This window comes from Agelaius phoeniceus, chromosome 24, assembly GCF_051311805.1.
Source record: "Agelaius phoeniceus isolate bAgePho1 chromosome 24, bAgePho1.hap1, whole genome shotgun sequence".
Lineage (NCBI taxonomy): Eukaryota > Metazoa > Chordata > Aves > Passeriformes > Icteridae > Agelaius > Agelaius phoeniceus.
In genome coordinates this window covers 7,346,934-7,372,864 of record NC_135288.1, presented here as the reverse complement: position 1 = coordinate 7,372,864, position 25,931 = coordinate 7,346,934, and the positions used below count along the sequence as shown (strand labels likewise).

The following is a 25,931-nucleotide window of genomic DNA, read 5'->3' as shown; positions in this document are numbered from 1 at the left end:
GCCAGTGCTCAACAAGTACCACCAGGGTCTCTCCCTTCTCTTTGGGGCTCTCTCCTTGTCTCCTACACTCCATGTCTTTTCCCTCTAAATGCCCTTCTCTCTCTTTTTCTCCCAGACTCGGTGTCAGCCAGTTTCTAGGCTTCCCACAGTTTTCCCGATGAAGAAAGAGCAGTTGTAGGACTGAGGCAGTCAAAGGAGCGCTTTCCAGGAAAGGAGTGAATCCCAAGCCGTTTTACATCTCCTGTGCGGGCAGGACCTGCCCTCGCTGCTGCGCTGTTGTGCGGCCCTGCGGCCCCGGAGCGAGCCGCGGGTGCCTCCGGTTCGCCGCCAGTGCGGCACAGGGTGGCGGCCGCGTCATGCTCCGGACACGCGGTGCGCTCGGCTGCCGGTACCGAGCGCTGCCGGCATCGACCGCAGCCGGGGCCGACCGCAGCCATCACCGAGTGCTGCCGGCCCCGGCTGCTGCCGGCACCGAGCGCTGCCGGTACTGACCGCAGCCGGCACCGAGCGCTGCCATCACCGCGGCCGCGCCTTCCCCGCCGGCATCTCCGCTGCGTGCGGAGCGGGGCCGCGCTGCCGGGCCGAGGGGCACCGGGACGGACCCGGGCCAGTGCCGGGGCGGGGCGGACGCGGCGGGCGCGGCCCCTCCGCCGCCCCTTGGCAGGCGGGGCCGGGGCGGCGCCGGAGCGGGGCCGGGAGCGCGGGAGCCCCGCAGCCCCCGGGACCCCCCGGCCGCCAGCGCAGGTGAGCGCCGGGACGGGGCCGGGCCGGGGCTGGGGCCGGGCTGGGGAGCGGGGCCCGGGCGGGCCGGGGGCTCCGGGGTGCGCGGCCGGCGCTGCGGGGCCGCCTGCGGCAAATGCCGGCTCCGCTCGGGCGCCGTCAGCGAGCAGCGCTGCTGCTGGGCTCGGGAAAAGCGCTCCAGCCTCACGGAGAGCGGGGTCGGCACAGCCGCTGAGCGCCGGAGCTGCCCAGGGGCCGCCCTTGGCGCTGTGTCCCCCGTGCTGGTGGCAGGGATGGATGGATGGATGGATGGATGGATGGATGGATGGATGGATGGATGGATGGATGGATGGATGGATGGATGGACGGATGGACGGCAGCAGGCTCGGTGTTTTGGCCAGTAACCACTCATCCCCTGCCGGCCCATCCCGCAGGGTGTTGCTGGTGTCTGCCTGGCCTTTAGGTGGCTTTGGCACATGGAGCGTTGCCGCCACAATTGTCCCTCCCGGAATTGGGGAGTGGTAACACCTGGTTATCAGGACCTGCCCTGGTGTAGGGCTTGTGCTGCCTGGCTCAGCCACGTGTGTTTCTGCTGTGGGTTAGCTTTGGATCATGTTTTTGGCAGGGCATGAGAGTCTTTTAAGAGCTGCCAGTAGAGAGTCTGGAACATGGCACGCTGTATGTGCCTGAGATGGGAACCTGAAAGGTGAATGTCATGATAGAAGTCATTAGAAATGCGTGACTTGTGATTTGTTTCCATCAACAAGATGGACTCTGGTTTCTGGTGTTGTGGAGCCGTTGGGAACAGTTGAAAAAGCCTAATTTCAGCAACTTCTTCAGCTGGAAGCTTTCGTTTATCACAACTTCCTCCACGTCCCAGGCTCTGCCTGTGTTAGCATTAATAGCAAGGGTGCAAGGATCTCATATCCCTTTGCCAGCATTTAAGAGTTACAACACCCCATGTGAGTTACAGGCTGTACTTGTGCATGTGAGAAAGCTGAAACACGGAGGAGTTTGTTGTTTGATGTTGTGCAGCAAACAATTGTCAGGTTTGGGAACAGAGCTGTGCACAGTGCTGGTTTTCAAGCTTTGGCTTTAACCACTGAATATACGTTTTCCCACCAGGTAGTTCCTCAGGCAATACTGTGAACTTGCCCAAAAGCTGATTGGAACTTTCCACCAAGGTTCTCGAGTCTCCCATCAGATGCTTTTCTAGCTCTGTGATGTCTCTCTGTGGTGATAGTGTTTTACTCCCAGAATGACGAATGGCTTTACATTTATTTTTCTCTTAAGTTTCTTTGCCTGAACTCCTCTTTCCCTCCCTCTGGCTATTGCTTCTGTTTGGAGCTGAGGTTCTGCTGAGCCTGAATGATGGCATATTGCTCTGATGCACTTCTGCAGCTGGGAGCCCCAAAAGGTGCAGCCTGTTTTTATCAGCACACGTGCATTCTGCTTTCCTATCTCTTCTCTTGCTGACAGCCCCTTTCATCATCAGCCCTGCACACAAACAAGGTTATCCCCAGTTCAGATCACATTAGTGTAGCTCTGCTTCCATTACTCTTCCCTGTGAGTCTGTTTTGTGGGAGTGTGTGTGTGAGGTGGGCATTGAACAATTTAAAAGCTCAAAGGAGTCTTTATTTCATTAAGGGAAGGGCCCAGGCCAAGGGATTCTTCCCCAGTGGTTGTTTAAAGCTTGATCCTTATAGTTTCCACATAACCAGAACAAATCCATGGATGGTAGGAAAATCCATGGTTCTCCAGTGACACCTGGATGCACAGAAGATGCTGATTTTTGTTAATTAAGTGCTGGTTTTTATCAGCACCTCTGGTAGGGAAGGGGATGCTCTGTAGTGTCTCAGAGGCCTGAAGAGTGAGGTGTGGGCATTTTCATCCCTTGCCAGGGACAGTTCATGGTATAGCAACATCCATCTAATGGTTTGTGTAAGTAAAGGTCAGATTAATCAGGGGCTCAGAAATATCTAAGAAAAGGCATTGTCGAAGCAGCCTAACTGTGTGTCAGGTATGTAGAGTTGGATGAACAAGGGACTGCTGTTGAAAGAGTGAGTGAATCAGTGCAGGCGAGTGTGTGGCAGGATAGGAGAGATCAATGTACAAAATGGAAGCTGATAATATGAAAAAAACCTTTATTTGATTTTTATATTTGGTGGAGGTAGAAGTCATAGGATGGTAAACCAAGTAGAGGGAATTCAAATATTCTAAACTAGGGTTTGAGGAAGATAAAAAGCCTCTTGATTTTAGGGGTCGTTCAGTGCTTGAATGGTTTTCCACAGTTTTCTAAGGAGTCCCCAGTGTTTTCCTACCTGGTTGATGACCTGAGTTTGACACTTGTGGGTGTGTGGAAGGAGGAAGCAGAGACAGAGCTGTGGTGCAGCCTGGGTCTGTACTGAGGGTCTGTACTGAGGGTGCAGCCCTGTCCCAGGAGCTGAAGGAGGGCAGAGATGGCCCCATGGCACAGCTGAGACATGGACCCTGTGTTACAGGAGACTGCTGGAAGCTGTGATGGAAACATCTGGGGCACATCTGACCTGTGACACCAAAGGGAAGCAGCTCCAGCCTGGGTCTGTGTGTGCTGGGGTGACTGGCACTGGGTGTGAGTCCCCAGCAAACCTGCCAGGCTTTGGTTTGCTCTCCCAAGCTCCCATGTGCAGGCACAGTTTGGCACAATTACCTGCTGCAGGATTCTTCCCCATCTGCCTTGAAGGGCAATTTGGGGTTACTTTTATTGTCAGTCAGTGCTGAAATGACTTGTCTGCAGTGTGGGCTTGTTTTACCCTGTGACCCCAACCAAAAAAATCAAGACCAAGCTGAAAACACTCTCAGAGCACACTGAAGTGCTGGGAGAGCTCAGAGCTGGCTCAGCTCTGCCCAGTGTACTGACTGTGTGCTGAAGCCATGTCAAACACGTGTGTACCCCAAAATTCCGTGGTCTCCTCCCCCAGCCAAAGCCATGCCTGCAATGAAAGTGACTTCCTGCAGTCTCCCACGCAGCACATCACCTGGGAGCTCTGCACTGCTCATTTCCTATAAGCTGAGAAGTATTTTGGTAGTCCTGGGGTTTTGTAGTTTTGCAATTTGTTTGTGGGTGTTGGAGCTTCCGTGTCTGTCTGATGCTACAGCCTCGCAGGGGAACGCTGCTCCATGTCTGATATTTTTTTGCTTTCTTTTTTGGTCTTTTTTTTTTTTTGCCTTTTTCTCTCCAAAGCAGTTGCATGTTGTAAACACCAGACCTGTGGTTGATATAGTTCACAGGGGGAAATTGAAATTTGTGTTAGTAGGTTTTATGTTGACTGGTGGCTAGTTAAATAGTGGCTGGGTGGTTTCAGATGCGTCTCTTGGACTCTGCACAAATTTATCTTGCCTCAGATTCCTCAGCTGTCTTGTCTCCTTAGCTGATGCTGTGCCTCTCTTCTCTACGTGGCATTCAGTAAAATTGAGGGTTTATTTCTCTCCTAGTGCATGGACTTATCCCATATGGGCATCAGCTCTGCCTTGGCCAGCTCCCCTCTTTGCTGAGGATACACATTTATTACCTGCACACTGAATAAATGCTGCAAGGGGAGTGCAGTCTGTAGCTTTCCTGCTGCAGAGTGAAGAATAATGAACTGAGGGCACAGGGGAAGTTGTGGAGTTGCCTTAATCTAAAAAGTGAAATTTTGTCTCATGGTTATTTTCCTCCACCACTTTTACTGTCCAGTGATGAAGAGGTCTGGGCTTTAAAAATTGACAATTATATTGGAGAATTCTTTTTTTTTTTTTTTTTTGGGGAGGACTGCTGCACTGAAAGACAGGGAGTATATCTCAAATTACTCCAGTAGTGTAAACCCTGCCAAAAAGGAGTGATGCTGCACTTGGTTGTTCACAAATGGCAGAACAACCCAGAGAAAAGGGAATTGTAATTACTTGTACCCATGAGGTCAAGATAGTGCAGACAAGGTTGGAGAACTCTGTTTGGTTTCCCAAGGCAAAGGGGAAGAGGGAAGTCAGGCAGTGCAGGAACACCCATCTAGGCAGAGCTGGCCTCATGTAAGAACTGTCACATCAGATCTGAGCTCCAACAAGGAGAACATTCTGAATTTAGCAGTGGGAAGGGGAGAGACTTGGTAAATGATGTATTAGAAACTATGAAAGTCCAGAGTTATTCTTTCTTTGGTATATTCACACCAGGAAAAAATCCTGCATCCTCAGAATCAGGGAGTTTGGAAAGACAAGGTGCTGAGCTTGAACTGACACTGTAGTGCTCGTGGCTGAGGCAGGCACTTCATATTCTCTGGGATGTGGTGCCAGATAGAAATCCTGAGCAGGAGGAAGCAGCTCAGCCTTGGCTGTGTCTCTGTCTCTGCTGGTCAGTCGAGTTGTGGCAGTTTGCTGATTCAGGCTGAGGTAGCAGATCCACCAGAAACCTGCTGTTTTTAGTGTTGATGGGCAGAGAACGAGGCCAGCCTGTTCTGCTTTATTCAAACTGGTAAGCCTTGCCTCCTCCCCCCGTGCTGCCCTCCCTGCAGGCCCGGGGTGGTTTGTGGTGGTGCCGGCTCTGTGCTGAGGAAGCAGGACAGATAAAACACAGCTCATGTTTCTGGGAATCCTGACCTCACTGCTGACAGGGAAGTGCTGTGCTCCCAGGAGCTGGCAGATAAGCTGCTGGGCTCCTTGTGCTTGCTGGAGCCCAGGGCTGGCTCCTGAGGAGCTGCCAGCAGGACTTTGTGGTTTGGGAATCAGCTGCACTTTGCTCAGCTCCTTTCCAAGTCCCTACAGCCACGGCTGCAAAGCTTTGACTTGTGAATGGGGAAATGCTGTGCTGGTTTCATGGGCTGAGGAGAAGGGACACAGACTTGCTCAGGGCTGAGCACCTTCCAGGCTGTACCACTGGGATGTTCCTCTGCTGACCTGGCAGGAAAACTGCTGAGAGGGAATTGGGGTGAGCTGGGGTGGTTGCAGAGAATTTGTTGGAGCCATTTCCCTGCCAGTGCCAGCAGTTCCAGTCTCCAGCATGTGGGGACACCACATTGCCACTTGTCACCTGTGCAGGAAACCAGAGGTTTTATTGCTATAGCATTTTGCTTGTGGGCAAATGGATGGAGACTTTGTTAGAGGTCTTTGAGAAAGGAAATGTCTGACAGGCTGCTGGTGAATGCCTTTTGTGTCATCCTGCGTATGAAAACAGCAGCTTGCACCTGATCTTGTACCAGATTCTTGATCTCTTTGCATTCCTTGGATGTGCTGGAAATAAATTGTAGCATCCTGCCAAGGGACAGGCTGCAGATGGAATGAACAAACTTATTCTGACTGCCTCACCCTTCAACTTCATTTTTGTATACTTGTAGAGAGGGGGTGTACAGCAGAGTATTATTTGTTTGTGTGTATAAAATGCATGCATACTTGGAATCAGCAACAACTCTTTTTCCCTCTTGCAGACTGGAACTGAGCTCTGGAAAAACAAAGTGGAACTTGGAGCATGTGGCCTGAGGATTGCCTTACACAGCCAGGGGTAGGAACTTGCTGTTTCTCTTGGCTGCTTGGTCATAGATGAGCTATTGGGACAATGTCTTTGTTCTCCAGAGAAGATAATTCTCTTATTTCTGTGTCAAATGCAGGTGTAGATGTTCATCCTGGCCTAGAAGGGATTAAGAGAGGGTTGCATTGAAATAGAAGCAAATGCTATTGTTACATGTGGCTCAAAGGCACTAAAGTGGACTTTTTACTAATTTACTTTTCCTGAGCTTTAAGGCTGTGCTGACCTTCCTTTCTTTAGGTTCTTTTGCACATTAATTTTCGACAGAGCCCAGCACAGAACTGAGCAGATAACATGTAGTCAACGGCACCAGACTGTTTTCCCTTTTGTTGCAGGTGGTAGCTGAGCAGTGAGCAGGATGCCCCCAGGCATTTACTGCCCTACGGAATTCTGGTCCAAGGGTGAAAACCAAAACATCCAGGTGGACTTTTTGCTGCCCACAGGAATATACCTAAACCTCTCAGTGCCCTGCAATGCCAGCCTGGGCACCATCAAGCAGGTAACAGCCTCCCACTAGCTTTGGGTGACAGTCTGTGTTACAGCCAGAGGGTCATCCACTGCAGAGCTCTGCCTCCAACAGCAGACACTTAGGATGAGAGTCCAAAAAGGGATGTGAAGTCATGTGAGAGTGCTATCCACAGGGAGAGAAGCATCCTTGGGAACTGGATAGTGTTGACAAGACTTGAGAAGCTCTTGGCTCCTGTCCTTGGCATCCTGACAGATTTCATGTTACTGGGGGCAAGTTACTTAACCCAGTTTTGTTTCCAGTGTGAGTAATTGCTGTGTTTCACAGGACCAGAGTCAGCAGGTGCTCACTGTGAGATGTTCAGGTGGGGGTTATTTAAATGCTCAGGCTGAGGGATTGACATTGCCCAAAACAAAAGGCAGGCATGAAGAAAGGAAGTCAGTTAAAGGCACCTACAAATAAACCTGCCCAGCAGTTCAGCACCAGCTGGAGCCACCAGACCTGGCTGAGGAGCAGCCTGGGAGTGCCAGGGGGCTGTGGGGACCTTGGTCCCTGTGTGGGGACCTTTAGCTGTGTGCTGGGGGACAGGTGGTGGGTGACAGTGGCAGGGTGAGGGCTGGACAGGCCCTGGGGGCAGCTGGGTGGCAGTACGGAGGGTGACAGTGTGTGCTGAGGGACAGGAGCAGGAGGGAGAGTGACAGTGGCAGGGTGAGGTGTGCAAGGTGACAGCAGCAGGTGACAGCAGGGTGACAGCAGCGCAGTGACAGCAGCGTGCCCCCACAGGTGCTCTGGAAGCACGCGCAGTATGAGCCGCTGTTCCACATGCTCAGCGACCCCGAGGCCTACGTGTTCACCTGCATCAACCAGACGGCCGAGCAGCAGGAGCTGGAGGACGAGCAGCGCCGCCTCTGCGACATCCAGCCCTTCCTGCCCGTGCTGCGCCTCGTGGCGCGTGAGGGCGACCGGGCCAAGAAGCTCATCAACTCCCAGATCAGCCTGCTCATCGGGAAAGGTCAGCCTGCCCTCATGGGCCCAGCATGGCTCTGGGGACACACAGCCTTCATGGGCCCAACATGGTTCTGGGGACACACAGCCCTCATGGGCCCAGCATGGCACTGGGGACGCACAGCCTTCATGGGCCCAGCATGGCTCTGGGGACACACAGCCCTCATGGGCCCAACATGGCTCTGGGGGCACACAGCCCTCATGGGCCCAGTGTGGCTCTGGGGGCACACAGCCCTCATGGGCCCAGCGTGGCTCTGGGGACACACAGCCTTCATGGGCCCAGCATGGCTCTGGGGACACACAGCCCTCATGGGCCCAGCATGGCTCTGGGGGCATACAGCCCTCATGGGCCCTGCGTGGCTCTGGGGACACGCAGCCCTCATGGGCCCAACGTGGCTCTGGGGACACGCAGCCCTCATGGGCCCAGCATGGCTCTTGGGGCACGCAGCCCTCATGGGCCCAGCATGGCTCTGGGGACACACAGCCCTCATGGGCCCAGCGTGGCTCTGGGGACACACAGCCCTCACTCTCATGGGCCCAACATGGCTGCTGGCTCTGGGGACACACGGCCCTCATCCCCTTGGGCACAGCGTGGCTGCTGGCTCTGGGGGCACAGATATTTCTGTTGGGCACAGTGATATTTCTCACTTTCCGTCCTGGACAGCGTGGGTGCAGGGTGGGACACTGGGACAGCAGCAGGATCCTGCAGGGCATGCAGGGGACACTGCCTGTGCAGGGCCAGGGAAGGGGGTGCTGCCTGCTGGCAGAGTGCTGGGCCCTGGGGACAGTGCCACTGCACATCGTCCATCAGGGGCTGCTGGCAGCTCGGCTGACTCTGCTTTTGGCCACGTGTTAAACACGTGTTCAGGGAGACTTTCACAGACAGGAAAGGAAAAGGCTCATTTCCCCCACTGGCTGCAGATGCTTATTTTGCCCTTGTCTCCTGCTCTGCACCCAGGTTTGCACGAGTTTGACTCGGTGCAGGACCCGGAGGTGAGCGAGTTCCGCGCCAAGATGTGCCAGTTCTGCGAGGAGAAGGCGGCCCAGCGGCAGCAGCTGGGCTGGGCAGCGTGGATGGAGTACAACTTCCCCCTGCAGCTGGAGCCTGCTGCCAAGGGCCTCTCCTCTCTGCAAATCCCCAACAAGAACATTTTTGTCAACATCAGGTTCCAGTCTGGCGGGGTAAAGCACAAAACTTTCCTGTCACAGTGTTTGGTGGTAATGTGTGCCTGGACAGTGTTTGCATGTGTTCAATGTTCATTCTCCAGATTGCTTTGCCTGTGGAGAAGATTGGGAGGGAGCTGCTCTCCCTCCTGAACGTGCACTGGGTGTACTGGTTAGCTGGAAGCTGAGGTTGCTGCATGTATGTGGGCTGGAAACCTTTTTGGGTTTGGGTGGGAAAGGAGCACAGTACTTGGCTTTCCTTTGGAAGCTCAGGAGCTGCTCAGCAGACACTGCTTGCAGGCACTGCTCTGTGCTGCCCGTGGGCCCCTGTTCCTGTGCCTGCCTGGGCTCATGTTCTGCCTGTTGTGCCTGGGCATGAAGCAAGGTCACCCTGGCAGATGAACAGCCTTCAGAGCAGTGTGTTTGAGCATAGGGATCCTTCCAGCCCCTGCCCTGCTGCTGCAATGACTGTGGGAAGGTTTTTAATGACTGGCAGTCACATAAACTGGTGATTCTGCTGAAAATTGAAGTTCCTGATTTCCAGCCTTGTGCTTACACTGCTGAAACTTGCTCCTGCCCAGTTTGGCAGGAGGAATATCTCTACTTACCATAGGCTGATGTGTGTGATTGTACCTTCCCATGCTGCTCCTCATTGCTAGCAGCAGGAATGCTGCTCCCTGGCTGTGCCACACCAGCCCGTGCTGGTGTCTGACACTTTGCTGTGCTGTTGGGATTGCAGGAGAGCTTCATGTTCCAGATCTCCCCCTGGGAGTTCCCCATCACCCTCATGAGCTATGCCATTAAGAAACAGGCCACTGTGCTCCGCCCCGAGACCGTGCAGCAGCCAGAGGACTACACCCTGCAGGTGAATGGGAAATGTGAATATCTCTATGGGAACTACCCCCTGTACCAGTTCCAGGTGAGCCTCGTGTCTTGCTTTGTCAGTGGCTGTTCCCACATGGCCTTCTCTTGCTGGGGTTGGGACATATTGAGAAGGAGGGAGTGCTGTTTGCAGGACTGCAGCACATCAGTGGCAGCACCTGAATGCTACCTAGGGCAAAGGGTACTTCCAGCAACCTAACCAGTCCTTATTTTTGGGGGGCCAGTGATCTAAGCCTGTCCTGGGTGCCAGGTGCTGTGTAAATACATTTACAGGCTGTGGTTCTGGAAATATCTGTGAGCTTGTATGGTGGGATGAGGGTTCTCCCATTGAAAGCTGGGCAAGTAATCCTGAATCATGTGCTCCTCTGACAGGGCAGACTGCTGCTGGGAGTGCTGAATCCTCCTCAGTGTTTTCCCTTAATGCAGCCATTTGAGTCCATTGATGAAATGCCAGCTGTAAAAGGCACTTCATATTCTCAGCTCTGGCAGCATGAGGCCAGCGAGTTGCAGGTTTATAAAGCGAGAGGAGATAATTGAGAGCTGGGATTGGATTGTTGCTGTGTCCTTCCCCGAGTCCCTGCAGGGCTCCTGCCTGGGCTGGTGGCTCTGGCAGGCCTGGCTGACCCTGTCCCCTCTCAGTACATCCGCAGCTGCCTGCAGCGGGGCCTGACCCCCCACCTGACCATGGTGCACTCCTCTGCCATCATTGCCATGAGGGACGAGCAGACCAACTGCATCACCAGCCCCCCAAAGGCGGCCTCCAAGCCCCCACCGCTCCCCAAGAAAAAGGTAAGAGGGGACAGGACCCCTGAGCTCACCCTGGGCTCCTCTGCTGGGGACACACTGGGCTGGGTTGGGAACAGCAGTGGGTGCTCCCTGCAGGGCAGGTTCCCAGCTGGGGAATAGGGTGGGAATTTCCAGACAGCCTTCCAGCCCCCTCCACAGCTTCCCTGGCTCTCCCAGGCTTCTTGCTCTTTTCTGTGGGACCCAAAAGTGTGAAATGGGAGATGAGTTCTGCTGCTGACTTGAGAGGCCTTTGTTGCATCTGTTTCTGATCAGAACCCTTTTCTCTTTCCAGCCAAACTGTGGCTCTCTCTGGTCCTTGGAGCAGCCTTTCTACATCGAGCTGGTGCAAGGCAGCAAGGTCAATGCAGATGAGAGAATGAAGGTGGGGACTGACTCACTCTGGGGTTTGTACCTGTGCTTTCCCAGTCACAGCCCTGTGGTCTGTGTGGGGAGGACAGGGGTGGCTGTCAGTGTGACCTCACCTGCTCCTGTGGGGCTCCATTCAGCCCTTGGGCAGTCTCTGAGCTGCAGCACAACAGGGATGGGGATGGGCAGATAGCAGCCCAGCATTGGAAAAGCTGCTGCACAGCAAACAGAGCTGCTGCCCTGAGGTAATGGCATTGGGCAGGGCTGGGCAGGGGACACCCAGCTCTGAGAGGAGTGATGGGAGAGGTGATGGCTGGCAAAGGGAAAGCAGGAGAAGCAGAGGCCTGGGATATGTGGGGTGTTTACCCTGAAGGGGGAAATGAGGAGAAGTGGAAAAGCTGCCCTTTGGGAAAGGAAGGAAACTGGGCAAGAGTGTGCCACATTAATCAATATGCAAGTCTGCATGAAATGAGAAGATAACAATGTCCTCACTGAAGCTGAGCAGAGAGACTTCAGAGCTGAGCGTCTGAATGAGTTGGGAAAGAGTCAGGAGAGGGACACCCTGTTCAGGGAGAGCTGTCCTGTCTAAAGAGAGAGACTGCAGAGCTGAGTGTCTGAGTGACCTGGGAATGAGACAGGAGAGGGACACCCTGTTCAGTGACCTGGGAGAGAGTCAGGAGAGGGACACCCTGTTCAGTGACCTGGGAATGAGACAGGAGAGGGGCACCCTGTTCAGTGACCTGGGAGAGAGTCAGGAGAGGGGCACCCTGTTCAGTGACCTGGGAGAGAGTCAGGAGAGGGACACCCTGTTCAGGGAGAGCTGCCGTGTCCCCTTCCCCTGCAGCACACAGGCAGTCCATGGGCTCACAGTGCTGTCCTTGCTGCTCCCTCAGCTGGTGGTGCAGGCAGGGCTGTTCCACGGCACCGAGATGCTGTGCAAGACCGTGTCGAGCTCGGAGGTGAGCGTGTGCTCGGAGCCCGTGTGGCGGCAGCGCCTGGAGTTCGACATCAGCGTGCGCGACCTGCCGCGCATGGCCCGGCTCTGCCTCGCGCTCTACGCCGTTGTCGAGAAGGCCAGGAAGGCTCGCTCCACCAAGAAGAAGTCCAAGAAAGCTGTAAGTGAAGCCAGCCTGGGGCTGAGCCAGGCTGCCCAGGGCTGCAGGTCGTGTCCTGCGCTCCTGAACCTTCTTGCTTTCAGAAAGCTTTGTGTTAATAAAGCAGCACACAGGGCAATGGCCAGTATCCAGCAGGAACAGGAAGCTGAGAAGTGGCTGCCTGTAAGAAAGGCTGTTTATGTGCAATTTCTTCTCTAGAAAGACCTGTCCCTGTTTCGCTCTTCTGCAACTTCCGTGTTCTGTAGTTGAGGTTAAACCATCATCTCTGTTGCATTTTCTTTCTAACAAGGTCTTTCCTGCAAATCCCCAGTGGAGCAAATTACCAGCTAGGGAGGGGGAATGAACTGAGGAATGTAAACATTGGTTATGGCAAGGTAAAATTAAAGTGCAAGTTCTTCAAGGTCACTGTTCAGGTGTGGCAAACTGACCAAAGTGTTAAATCACCTTGGAAGCTCTTGATCTGAGCATCTTAATCAGAAGTAGTGATATATCTCACTTTCCAAAGCTTCTATCCCATTAATAATTTAGTAACTAAAACAGATCCAACTGCAGCCTGTGATTTAATTGCTGATTTCCCAGAGTTGTAACGTAAGCCTCCAGCTCTGTTCTTTATGAGCAGCAAAGGCATTTGTGCCTCTGCAAATTATTGTTTCAGTGACCACAGAGACTGTTCCCGTGCCTTAAGGAGAGGGTCACTCGTGCCATCTGTGCTGGAGTGCAGAGCAATGAGGCACTGATGAGTGTGATGAGAAGATTTCAGTTCTGCTCACTCCTCCTCACTGCTGGGAGGTTCACTGAGCCTTGTTGTGCTGACATCAGTGGGGCTCTCAGGGTTACTGTGCAGTCATGTCTGGGAGCAACAGCCAGCTCACAAATCCTGCTTGTGGGGACCAATTTCTGGGTTGAAGATTTCAGACTGGAAACATTTTGAGGCCAGGACCAGGATTAACAGTTTTATTGTTGGGTTTCTTTTCTATTTAAGAATAGCAGAACCCCAGCTCTTGCTGGAGGCTTTTGTCGGACAGAAGATCTGATTCATCCACAGGCTGGATGATTGTGGTCACACTGGAATAATTTTCAGTTTTGAAGCAGTCAGAAGGAAATCTTGCTGTTCTGACTGACAAAACAGAGGCAGTCTGTTTAGCTGAGTTGTTAAGAGGAACTTATTCATGTGTGTTCTGGTGCTGGGGAAAGGTGGGTGCATTCTGATGAGCTTTTAGTATAAAATCACAACAATTCACCACAACTGAGCAGTGAAAAAAGGAATTTTTTCCCCATGGTGAGCTATAGCTCAGAGTGAAGTGCCCAGAAATAATTTCAAATGATTGTTAAGGGCAGGTTACCTGATTTTTTTGTTTGTTTGCTTTGACTGTTATTTTTTTCCTTACTCAGATGTTAATTCCATACATGTTGTTTGTATGCAGCCTGTCCAGAGCAGATAGGTGGGACTAAATCGTTTACTACCACAAAAGCAGGCATGTTTGCAGGCTGACTGGGTGAGTCAGAGGGTTAATGTCACCCAGAGGGTTGGCTTTCAGTGTTTCTCTAAATCATGCAGGAGATGGCTGTCTTTAGAATGCTGGCTCCTTGTTTTGCTGGACCTTATCCACCAGAAATCCTGCCTTGTGTTTTGGCAGGCTCTGAGCTGTGGTTAGATGTCATTTACTCTGTTAGAAAAGGTTATTGCTGCTGGTGGTGTTTTATTTGGCTTTTCCCCGTTGTCTGGAAGCTGATGTCTCAAATGTGATTTCACTGAAGATATTTGGAGGAATCAAATCAGCTCCAAGGTTATGAGAGGCTTGAAGTGACTCATTTTGTCACATTAGAGGGAAATGGGGGCTCTGTAACCTCCCCCAGTGCTGGGTGTTCTGTGGGGATGTGCCCCAGTGGAACCAGATGTGTCCCTGTGGCTCCTTCCAGCGTGGCTCTGTTTGTGGGTGCCTCAGTGCAGGATTTCTGCCATGTAACCCCTTTTCCAGCTGTTTTCTCTGCTGTGATCTGAGCTCTGAGTGCTGCTGCATGAGGTCAAGTGTTCCATCTGGGGAACCTGACTGCAGGAAAGCTGAGCTCACTCGTGGAGTGTGTCTGCTCTGGGGCTGGGAGCTGGGTGAGGGCAGGGGATGGGTTCTTTGTCTTGGCCATGTCCCAGGCACTTTACTTGCTGGAGTCTCCCTCCTCTAAAACAAGGCTGGGTTGGATTTGTGGGGTTTATTTTGGGGGTGTGGTGAGGGATTGGCAGCATAAAGTTTGATTTCTATAGATAGTGTTTATTATTGTACAAAGAAGCCAAGCCTTTTTTTCCTATTTTGAGCTATTTCTAGCATCCTTTGCCTCGTTTCCCAAAATCATGCCTACTCTGTGTTCCCTGTTTCAAAATTAAAGCTCTTCTCCCTCCCCTCAAATTGTGAAATAGATAAAATGTGTAGTAGTTCCCTCAAATATTGAATGTAGAGTAGCAAGACCTTATTGGAAAATTAGAGATTCTTCAGCTTTGCCAAATATCAGGTGGTGAAGTTTTGGACACATTTGTGGTGTTTGTGTTCAGACACGTTTGTGGGGAGCGTTTGGTGCCATTCAGCACCACACAAAGGACCCCAGGTTTTGGCAAGTGCCTGATGCCATCTTGCACTGTTAATTTAGGAGGATTCAGGAGGGGAGCAGGCAGGGGGTCCCTTTTCAGGGGGACTCTCAGTGCCCTGTGCAGCCTGGCAGGGCAGCCCCCCACGAGCGCTGTCTCCGCAGGACTGCCCCATCGCCTGGGCCAACGTGATGCTCTTCGACTACAGGGACCAGCTGAAAACGGGGGAGTGCTGCCTGCACATGTGGTCCTCCTTCCCAGGTACGGCAGGACAGGGAGCTGCTGGCCTCTGGCATCCTCAGTGCCCCCAGGAAGTGGAGTGGCCACTGCTCTGTGCTGGAGCCCTGCCAAGGCAAGGCTTTGTTGAGCTTGGCTTTGCAGCTGTGACCTGAGAGGTGGCTGCTCACCTGGGGATGCCACGTGCCCCTCACTGGGGAAGGCTCAGAGGGTGAAGTGCTCGTGGCCAGGCAGTGCCCAAGGCAGTGCCCAGGGACAGCCTCTGCTCTGCTTTCTGCACCAAAGCTTCGCAAGATTTGGGCTCATGGGTTTTGTGTACTTTGTTTTTCAGATGAGAAAGGGGAACTTCTGAACCCCATGGGCACAGTGCAGTGCAACCCCAACACTGAGAGTGCAGCAGCCTTGGTCATCTGCTTCCCCAGCGTGGCAGCACATCCTGTGTACTACCCATCCTTTGAGCAGGTGGGGCACAGGGACACTTGTAGGAATTCCCTCACTGTCCCTTCCAGTGGGGAACCTCTGGGGCAGCCATCCACAGGGACTGGGTGCAAGCAAACTTGATTAATGGATATTACTGAAAATTTCACTTTCTCCTCTCACCTAATGGACCTTTGAGTGAATACTTTTCCAAGCTATGAATTACTGAGGTAGAGATGCTGTCCTAGATGAGCATTTGTTTAAAAAATGGGTTTAACTGAGCTGCCTTCAAACTGCTTTAAGGTCTTTGGGAAGGAAGAGGAATAAAGGGGAAATGAGTGAAAGTAGGCAGCTCCCTCCCTTTCAGCAGAGTGATAACATGCCATGTGTGAGGTGGAGATTTTCCATCTGTCACTGTAACTGGCCAGACAAGTGGAGGAAGAGATGTGCCTGTTTCAGGGGAGGAAGCAGCTCTGTGCTCCCCAAGAGGCAGGGTCTGGCTCAGAGCCTGTGCCAGGCACAAAGGGGAGCCCAGGACAGGGGGCAGTACGAGGTGATGGTGCCTACAGTTACAGAGGAACTGGGAGCCTTTGTCACCCTCTTTATTTGTGTCCCAGCTGCTGGAGTTGGGAAGGAATGGAGAACAGCCCCGAGCTGCCCCAGAAGATTCTGAGGAGGTGAGTCTGCTGGCATCAGTGTTCAGCTGCCTGCCAGCCTGGTCTCACTGGCTGCTTTTCCCCCTTACCCCCTGTCCCAGCTGGGTCCCTGTGGGCTGGCTGAGCCCAGAGTGTGCTCTTGCTGTGCAGAAGCTGCAGCTGAAGGAGATCCTGGAGCGGAGGAGCCACACGGAGCTGTACGAGCACGAGAAGGACCTGGTGTGGAAGATGAGGTTCGACATCCGCGACCAGTACCCGCAGGCGCTGGCCAAGCTGCTCGTCATCACCAAGTGGAACAAGCACGAGGATGTTGCCCAGGTGAGGCTGCTGGGGCTGGCAGCCAGGGCTCCTGTTTTGGTCCATCTTTCAGTGTCTGCATTCCTGTGCTGTGTTTGGGAGCCCAGCTGAGCAGGGGTTTCACAGTTTTCTCAGGGAGTTCCCAGCTGAGGTCTGGCTCTTCTGGGGGCTGTCCCAGACTCATTTCTGGCCAGCAAAGTCTTCTTTATCCCTTCAAGAAACTGGAGGCAAGGAAAAAATCTGTATAATTCTTGGGGGAAAAAGATATCTGGGTTGAATATTCTTAAATGGTAGTAAGAGATCAGCACAAGCCACCTCAATGAATCAGTTTTTGACCTGGTATCTGCAAACTTGCTGTGAGGCATCTATAAATAGTGACCCCCTGTAAGGAGCTGCTCTTTCATCAGTAGAATTTCAGATTTATATCCATTGTCATAAAAGCCTTGTTCCTTTTTTAAACTATTTTCTTTTTGGTCATTACAGATGATTTCCCTGCTTCAGACCTGGCCAGAGCTGCCTGTCCTGAATGCCTTGGAGCTGCTGGATTTCAGCTTTCCTGACCGTTATGTTGGTTCCTTTGCCATCAACTCCCTGAAGAAGCTGACGTAAGTGCTGTCCCCAGGGGAGAGGCAGAGCCCTTTCTATTTCTGCTCAGGGCTGCTGAGGGGCTGTGAACAGCAGTGACAGCCTCGGCTTTGCAGTGTTTACAAGAACAGTTATGGCAGTGAAGACAAGGTTGTGTTTCATGTTTCCTTTCTGTCCACAGGGATGATGATGTGTTCCAGTACCTGCTGCAGCTTGTCCAGGTGCTCAAGTATGAATCCTACCTAGACTGTGAATTGACCAAGTTCCTGCTGGAAAGGGCATTGTCCAACCGCAAGATCGGCCACTTCCTCTTCTGGCATCTGAGGTGAAGAGCAAATCTTTTGGGCTTTTTCTCAAAAATCAGGGCAAACCAGCATTTACTGAGTCCTTCATTGCTCTGTGAACTGGGAACTGCTACTTTTTACCTCAGGTGCCTCAATAAGAATTATTCCAGGAGGACACAGTGTTGGTTTTTTATTAATTTCTTTTTGTGTTTTGTTGTTCTGCTCTAACTGCTCTGCCTGCTCCCTGCCCAGGTCAGAGATGCACGTGCCTGCTGTTTCCCTGAGGTTTGGGCTGATCCTGGAAGCCTACTGCCGGGGCAGCACCCACCACATGAAGGTGCTGATGAAGCAGGTACTGATTGCCTCGGGCCCCCCCTCTGCCTTGGGGCTGGTTCTCAGCTCTTGGCTTGCCCAAATTATCCTTACCAGCAGTACAAGAAAAGCCTCGTGAAGGCTGCTGGCTCTGGGGTCCCCTGGAGCTCCCCAGTCTCACCCACACAGCTGCAGTGTGTGTCTAGAATGCTCTGAAATGTGCAGACCACTGCTGTTACAGATCAGCTGGCTGAGGTGCTGTGCAGTGGGAGCTGCTCACAACCAGAACTCCCCAAAAACAACAAAGGGCAGGCTGGGCTCTGAGTCTCATCCTCTGCACTTTTCCAGCCAGGGCACCTCACTTCTTCCTTTGGAGTGTGGTAATGTGCTTTATTCCTGCTGTAGCCATTACCCTGCAATGCCCAGCAGAGTATCCACAATTAATTATGGATCTTCCTTAAGCAGACACTACTAAATTTGTTTTGCTGCAGTATGTGAAATTGCTACAAATTGAAAAGGAAGTAAGAGATGGAACCAAGGTTTACGTTTCACAGGAGATGTTAATGTTTTTTAACCTTTCTCCAGGAATTTCCTATTTGTTAACCCTGTTTCATCCCTCCTGTTTTCAGGGAGAAGCACTGAACAAGATGAAAGCTCTGAATGACTTTGTGAAAGTGAGTTCTCAGAAGGCCACCAAGCCTCAAACCAAGGAGATGATGCACATGTGCATGAAGCAGGAAACCTACAGGGAAGCCTTTTCCCACCTCCAGTCCCCCCTGAACCCCAACATCATCCTTGCTGAAGTTTGGTAAGGGAGAGATCTGCACCTCTGAATTTGTGTGAATTTTGTGCTTTGTTTCACACTGGAGCCAGGCTTTGGGTTATCCCAAGGTTCTTTCCTCATGGAAGCCCAAAGTCCAGCTGTGGGTGGAGTTGCTGTAGGACTGGCAGCTTGGATGGCTGATATTTTAATAGATGGAAACTGAGGGTAATATTTTTATTTCCTCTAGTGTGGATCAGTGCACCTTCATGGACTCCAAAATGAAACCTTTGTGGATTGTGTTTAATAGTGAAGAGACAGGTGGAGGTGGAGTGGGTATAATTTTTAAAAATGGAGATGGTAAGTCTTTATTATGCTTGTGAAAATATATCTTTTAGTCTCAAGTATTTACTGGGTGAGTGGGCCTAAATCTGGACCATTAAGATGTTGTGTAAATTAGGAACTTTAATGGTTTTGGGTGAGTTTTGGTAGTAATCTGAAAATTTATATTAACTCCCCTCTATATTTCACCTGCTTCCCCCTTTAATTAAGATTTTAGTGCAGAAATTGAATGTCTTTGAACAGTAAAATGATCTTTTGCTCTGCATTGCTGCCCAGATCTGCGCCAGGACATGCTGACTCTGCAGATGATCCAGCTGATGGACATCCTGTGGAAGCAGGAGGGCCTGGACCTGAGGTGAGCAGTGTGCACACAGTGCAGCTGTCCTGCACTGGCAGTCAGGGTGCTGAGGCTGCTTTCTCTGCAGGCTCCCTTTGCCCCAGCAGCTCTGTCTGGGAGCAGCTGGGCAGCTTCTGTGGGCTGGGGAACAGAACTGCAGAGCAGAAAGGGAGGAGACAGGGCAGGCAAGGGAAAGCTTAAACGTCACCACCGTGCATTTGCGGGCAGGATTTCAGTGGAAGGGTTTCTTTCATCTCTGCAGGATGACCCCTTATGGCTGCCTCTCCACAGGAGACAAGACGGGGCTGATTGAGGTGGTCATGCACTCGGACACCATCGCCAACATCCAGCTCAACAAGAGCAACATGGCGGCCACGGCTGCCTTCAACAAGGACGCTCTGCTGAACTGGCTCAAGTCCAAGAACCCGGGGTGAGGGCTCACCTTCCCTCCCTGCTCCTTCTCCTTCAGCTCTGCACAGCTCCAGCCTGTCCCACCTGGGCTGTGGCTGCTCCCCTGCCTGGCACACCTGGAGGCCTCATTTCCATTGTGGATCTCATTTCCATTGAGATTGTGGACACCCCCTTGTTCAGACCCCTTCAGTTACAGATCTTGCAGCTCATTTTTGTGCAGCAGGGGTGGGAGTCCTGCCTCCAGAGAGCACTGTGGGAATCCAAGCGAGCTTCCCTCCCTTCTCCTGCAACTGAAAACAGCTCTCCCCATGGGGCAGCACTGGAGTCCAAAGTAAAGTTATCTTTCACTCTTTCCTACCCTCTCCAGAGATGCCTTGGACCAAGCCATCGAGGAGTTCACCCTGTCCTGTGCTGGCTACTGCGTGGCCACCTACGTGCTGGGCATTGGGGACCGGCACAGCGACAACATCATGGTCCGGGAGACGGGGCAGGTAACGGGGAGGCACCGGGGCAGGGCATGGTGGGCAGCTGGGCATGGTGGGCACCTGGGCATGGGCTCTGCCCAAAGCAGGGCACCTGGGCATGGGCTCTGCCCAAAGCAGGGCACCTGGGCATGGTGGGCACCTGGGCATGGGCTCTGCCCAAAGCAGGGCACGTGGGCAGGGCACGGTGGGCACCTGGGCATGGGGATGGGCTCTGCCCAAAGCAGGGGCCCTCTTCCCTCTCCCAAAACCCTATGGCCAGAATCTGCTCAAAGCAGTAACTGAAGAGAGCTCAGCTCTGATCAGCTAAAACAGGTAATAGTCTGAGATTTTTTTTTTTTTTATTTGCAGCTGTTCCATATTGATTTTGGTCACTTTTTGGGGAACTTCAAGACAAAATTTGGTATTAATAGAGAACGAGTCCCTTTCATCTTAACCTACGACTTTGTGCATGTCATCCAGCAAGGAAAAACTAACAACAATGAGAAGTTTGAAAGGTAAATGCTGGGAGTTAAACTTGACTTCAGCTTTTGAAGCTCTAAATTTTTAGTATTTATTTCCACCATTAGTATTATAAGTATTTAGTATTTATTTCCACCAATGTGCAGCTTATAGCTGCCTGTACAGATGAAAGTAAATAAATTATTAACTGGAGAGAGCAGGGTTCAGACTGCTCAAGTGCTTTATGGAATGGTGCAGCTGGCAGTCCTCACTCCTCTGTCTGGTCTTTGCTCCTGCCCAGGTTCAGGGGTTACTGTGAAAGGGCCTACATGATCCTGCGGCGCCACGGGCTCCTCTTCCTGCACCTCTTTGCACTGATGAAGGCTGCTGGGCTGCCAGAGCTCAGCTGCTCCAAAGACATCCAGTACCTGAAGGTAAGAGGCAGAGCCCATGCAAGGGGCTAAAACTGAGCACCTGATTTTGTGGCTGGGGGAGGAGCAGGTCAGTGTGCAAGGCCAGATTCTTAGAAGCAGATGAGCTCCAGAACAGTGAGTGGATGCCCAATGGCCTGTGCAGGACATCAGAAATGCCACGTCCTGGTGCTCAGAAACTTCTTCAGGTTCTGCACCTGGAGGCAGCAGGAGCCTGCTTGGATGGAGGCAAAGCCCTTGGCTCTCATTTCCTAGTTTGCCTCCTGAGTCATAACCACCCATCCCTGGCAGCTGCAGGAGACTTTGTCCAAGAGCAATACACAATGTGCTCTTTCCTGCACCAACAGAAGCAGAGGGTGCAAGTGTTTATCAGAGAACAGGAACAATTAAAAATAATTGATAGCTACTCCATTGCTCCTTTCAATTGAGTAATTTCTTATGAATAAATGTCTTAGTGGTTGAGCAGTGACTTGTTCAGCTGTGCACTCATTTGTGCCTCCTGCCAACAGGACTCCCTGGCCCTTGGGAAAACTGATGAGGAGGCACTGAAACACTTCAGAGTGAAGTTTAACGAAGCCCTGCGGGAGAGCTGGAAAACCAAAGTGAACTGGCTGGCACACAACGTCTCCAAAGACAACAGGCAGTAGAGCAGGAGCTGCCCCTGCCCAGGAGAACAGAAAACAGCCCAGCACTGACAGACTGGTGCCTAAGGCCTGAACAGTGCTGCAAGATCCCCCACCTCATTCCCAGAGATCAGACATTGCTGCATGACTGCACAACTGCTGGCCTGTCCTCAGCCACACCACCCTGGCTGCTGAACAGCTTTGGGGGACAAGGGAGAGAGTGAGGCAATAAAACTACAGCATACAGTGAAGGTAGGTACAGCTACTGTACCTTGAGAACTCCTTCAGCTTCAAATACACCTTTGAATGAAGCCAAGACATTTCTAACATCCCTCCCGTGTGCTAATGTCTGTGTTTCTAGTTTCTTGACAATTTAGCTGAGCAGAGATCCCCCTATGCCTGTAGCCTATCTAGGACACCACTATTACAGCTTAGAGGCATTAACTTCAGCATGTGGTCACTCCTGCCCTGTGTCAGTGTCCACTGAGGTGGGTCAGCTCAGAGCACACCAAAGCTGACTTGGATAAATGGTTTTACTCTGCCTTGAGACAGGATAAAACATCCAGGCTGTCATATTGCTTTCTGTTTGCTCCAGAGGCCAAAGTGTTCTGAAACTGAGCTGGAACTCAGCTACGGCTGCCTAGAACTGATGGCACAAAAGCAGCTTTGAGGTGGCCACTGGATCAGGTACTTTGCTTTCCAAAGTTAGGCTTCAGTTGAGCCTCAAGTAATTCCTGCATTTCTGCATTTATTTTGGTTTCAAACCTGAAAACGCTAAGATTGCATTTTCAAATTAAAGTACTTACTGCTTTTCAGAAAAGATGTTAAGCTGTGAGGTCTGTTCTGGTTTGGATCTATTCATACAAACCCTGTTGCCTCTCAAGCAGCAGTTCTGGCATAGAAGACACCTCATTTTAATTTAATCTAACCTGGGAGAGCCCCTTTTCCTACACCTTCAGATGATACTGTGACTGAAGCACTCAGGCTCTAACAGCTGCTTTGGTACTAGAGGGAAATACTGCAGGATTTAGAGCTCTGTGCAGGCTGATCAGTGAGAACCAGTCCTGTGCCTCTGCTCCATTTTAGAGAGTAAATATTGCTATTTCCTTGCTTATTAAACTAATTTACAGAGCAAAAAGTATGCAAAAAAACCTCTTGGGCCCTGTGCAAGGTGCGATGCACCGAACCCACAGCCCCAGTCAGGTTCTTGTGGAAGGGAAGACACTACAGTTCCAGAGCTGCAAAAGCAATTCTCTTGCAGTGCCAGAGCCTGGTGGTCAGGGTGCTCTGCTCATCCCTCTCACAGCACAAAGGCCAGGCCCTCACAGATTTCAGAGCAGTGGCTCCTGTCCTGTCCCTCACTTTGAGAAGTGCAATAACACAAAGGTGTATCAGTATCAGCTGCAAGAACTGAGCACAGTTTTACAGAGCTTACTTAGTCCGGAAAACTTGACTTACCTAGGAGCAGTAAAAATTCAGTGAGTCATGGTGTGGACCTTCTTTTGTACACCCTGGGAGGGTATCTTGGATAAATCCCTGAGAGCTCTGTAGGGTCAGCAAAGAGTCTTTGACTCCAAATTCACAAGGCAGCAGCTCACCTGATGGTTTTCAGCAAGATGGACTGTACTAAAGATTGAAAGTTAGATCATTTTCAAAAATGTTCCATTTCATTACAAGTGGCTTCTCATTTTTATAAATATGCTCAGAATGATAGACCTATTTCTATTTATTTAGAGATGTTTCTGTCATTATTTTTTTTTAACTCTGTACAAACTGATTGTGCTTATTCTGTTGCCTTTGAAAAAGAAGTATTTTTTTAAGCCAAACTGTGGTTCTGCAAGAAGAGAATGTTTACATGTTTAGCTATTCAGTTGCGGTAGGTACATGTTTTGTAAATAAGAAATAAAAGATATGGACGAATTGTACACAAATGCTGCTTCTGTGTTTGAGAGCAATGACCACAAAACTCTCCTACTCCCCCAGCAGAGGCAAATTAATGCAGTTTATATAACTGGATTCCATTTTGTTTCACTCAGGAAAATAAAAAATGCCAACAACCTTTAGAACCAGAAATTTATTGTAGCTTATAGACTTTCCAAACTGACCTGTTACCAATATACACATCTGAAAAGTTATACCCACAGTGGCTACAAACTGCATCAGGACATTACAACCCCTCAGTATTACCATTAAGTCATGATCAGTTTTGGTCTAAAATACAGCAGCTACAGCAACAGTATATGGAAGGATAAGTCTTCTACACATTAACACAGGACAACTGTCAGACATAAGTTAAAAGTTTCCCAGTTTACTTAAAACTAGCAGTTAATTACCACATAAGTAGTCAAAACCATTTTCCCATTTTAGAAATCTAAAATTTTACATTAAAAAAAAACCAAAACAAAACAACCCCCAAAAACAGTGAGCTCTGGTGTGGGTTCTTTCCCTGCTGCCAGGTCCATCCCTATGGTAAAGGCACTCCTCAGTCAGGTTCCCCCAGAGCAAACCCCATCAGTTCTGGGGCTGCTCTGGGGATCCAGCTGTACAAACACGTGCTCAGCCCTGATCTTTTACCCCTCTGTGCCCCTCTCTGGCCCCTCCCAGGGCTCCTGGCCCTGCCCTGGCCTGGCTGGGGCACGCTGGGCTCTGCACCCACAGCCAGGAGCAGTGGCTGGCGCTTGGCTTACCGTGCTCAGGAGGGAATGCAGTCCCAGGCTCCTGCTACAGGCAGAGCAAGTGACTCTGTAATCCACCTCCACAGAGATCAAGCAGAAATTCATTATTCACGACTCTGCATCAGACCAAATAAAGTTAAACAACCCTGCCTGACAGAAAAAACAGCCCCCCCCCCCATGTTTGTACCTTCCAGCTACTGCCCTCTGCAATCCCAAATTGGAACTGGGATCAGAAACAACCCAAATCACATGAATTAACATGATTCCCAAGGTTTTCTGGTTGGATAATTTATGCTACAGTTTTTCACCAGCAGGAAAACACAATTACTAAGTGTAAACAAAGGCTTAAAACACCGACAATCTGTACAAGGGGCTGCAGGGGAGGAGCAGGAGTGTTCAGTGGTATCAGCCACACCCCAAACCCTCCCACTTCCAAATTAGAAAAAAATGAACAAAAAAACCCCCAAATCCCTATCCATGTAGACTGGTAGCCCAGGTGCTCAGACTCCCCTGCACCCAAACCTGTCTGCAGTGTGCACAGCCCACACTGGGCTCCAGGCACTCTCCCCAGAACTACCAGGAGCTGTGGCTCACCCCACAGCCACAGCACACAGATCTGCCCACCATGCATGTAGTGTTATTTCCCCAATAACTTAAAAGCCTTTATGGCAAGCCTCAATTGGAGAAAAAAATAAAAATTAAAACCAAACTGTAGTGCACAGGGGAGCTGAACCTCTGCAGAGGCTCCTAAAGCCTTTACAACTTCTCACAAGCTTGTCTGTTCCCTCTGCAAAAAAAAAAAAAGAGATGAAAGAAGAGGAAGGAGTTCAAGGAGAGCGGGGCATGAGCACACATGGCAGTCAAGGCCAAGACAGAGTTACTGAACATCTACACTAAGAACTGTGCCCGTGCTCCTGCTGCAGTAGGATGAGACTTGGAATAGCTCATGCTGCATGATTTTTCACTTTAGCATGTTTTAAACCCCAATCCCTGTTTTCACTACCACAAATGACATAATTACATAATTCCAATATATTTACAAAATATTAAAAAGTCTTGTTAATCTTCTACATATTAACCTCATTCTGCCACTTTACACATGCACTAATTCGGGGGGAAAAAAATTAAAAGAAATCAACAGGCTGAAATGAGCAGCTTTACCCTTTGTCAACAAGCAATCTTTGCATCTTTTAGAAAGAGAAAAAGGAACAAAGCCAAGTTTGTTTCACTGAGCAAAAAAAGACAGTTCAGAAATTCATGTGCAATGGCTACAGAGCTGTAGAGTCACTTAGCTGAGATGACATGAAGAAAAAAGTGCAAGGTGGTTCCTCACAGAGCGTAAAAAAAAATCCAGTCACTGAGGCATGGCTGAAGGAAGAGGTGCTAACTACAACCCTAAACATCAGGAACTAGCTGACAGAACACAAACACGGCTGTGTGGGGCTCAATCTACTGGCCAGAATGAATTTTTGTGTTTCAAACACCATGAATCCTTGGTACCAATGGAGTGTGTTACAGTGGAGTCTTCTAGAGCGGGAACAGAAAGACAAAGGGAGCAGCTAGAATCAATAACTGAGGGTAGAGTCATCCCATTCCAGCTGCTGCTGTCTGTTAACATTCTGTTGGTCCTCCTCCTGCTCTCCCTCTTCCTCCTCACTGCTTTCAGACTCTGCACTAGTGATGTCATCCTCTTCTCCATCTTCACTTTCTTCTTCCTCCTCTTCCTCCTCCTCTTCACTGCTGTGTTGATCCTCATACGTCTGTTCAGACAAAAATTAGCTGTCATTACCATACTGGCTAAAACTATTTTTGTTCTTTATTCAAGGCATTAAATTCAGGAAGAGCTATTGCAGATTCCTTGCTGGATTTAGCAGTTCAGTAGGAATTAGGCAGAAACCAGAAAAGACAAAGGAAGCAGCACATTGTAAAAGAGTTCTGTGACAACCCTGGCACTCTACACAAATTGGCTCTCAAGGGTGATCCAGTACTGTGAATTCTACTGGAAAAGGATCTTACAATAGGACACAGA

General features: G+C 50.8%; 2 protein-coding genes across 7 annotated transcripts in view; one reads left to right on the top strand and one right to left on the bottom strand.

The window, feature by feature from the left end:
- The first annotated feature begins 324 nt into the window (after positions 1 to 324).
- PIK3CD (phosphatidylinositol-4,5-bisphosphate 3-kinase catalytic subunit delta) lies at positions 325 to 23,487 on the top strand. 3 transcript variants are annotated; one of them, XM_054647670.2, is made up of 24 exons: positions 325 to 744; positions 6,153 to 6,226; positions 6,586 to 6,749; positions 7,500 to 7,728; positions 8,680 to 8,903; positions 9,625 to 9,750; positions 10,407 to 10,556; positions 10,846 to 10,935; positions 11,813 to 12,034; positions 14,777 to 14,873; positions 15,181 to 15,311; positions 15,884 to 15,943; positions 16,073 to 16,240; positions 16,703 to 16,824; positions 16,986 to 17,129; positions 17,341 to 17,440; positions 18,030 to 18,208; positions 18,411 to 18,520; positions 18,779 to 18,857; positions 19,102 to 19,269; positions 19,618 to 19,741; positions 20,084 to 20,229; positions 20,475 to 20,607; positions 21,114 to 23,487. In XM_054647670.2, the coding sequence occupies exons 3-24, from the start codon at positions 6,609 to 6,611 to the stop codon at positions 21,249 to 21,251; spliced, it is 3,081 nt and encodes a 1,026-aa protein (XP_054503645.1). In that variant the 5' UTR covers positions 325 to 744; positions 6,153 to 6,226; positions 6,586 to 6,608; the 3' UTR covers positions 21,252 to 23,487. The 3 variants fall into 3 exon arrangements, with proteins under 3 accessions (XP_054503645.1, XP_054503643.1, XP_054503644.1); XM_054647668.2 differs by having other exon boundaries at positions 326 to 744; positions 9,625 to 9,804; XM_054647669.2 differs by lacking the exon at positions 325 to 744 and adding an exon at positions 2,120 to 2,137 and having other exon boundaries at positions 9,625 to 9,804.
- The window catches only part of CLSTN1 (calsyntenin 1), a 30,057-nt gene continuing 27,412 nt past the window's right edge, over positions 23,287 to 25,931 (bottom strand). For all 4 annotated transcript variants that reach the window (XM_054647673.2, XM_054647672.2, XM_054647674.2 and 1 more), the window contains one exon: positions 23,287 to 25,662. In XM_054647673.2, the coding sequence (XP_054503648.1) occupies positions 25,468 to 25,662 (195 nt within the window). In that variant the 3' untranslated portion in view covers positions 23,287 to 25,467. The remainder of the gene's footprint in view (positions 25,663 to 25,931) is intronic.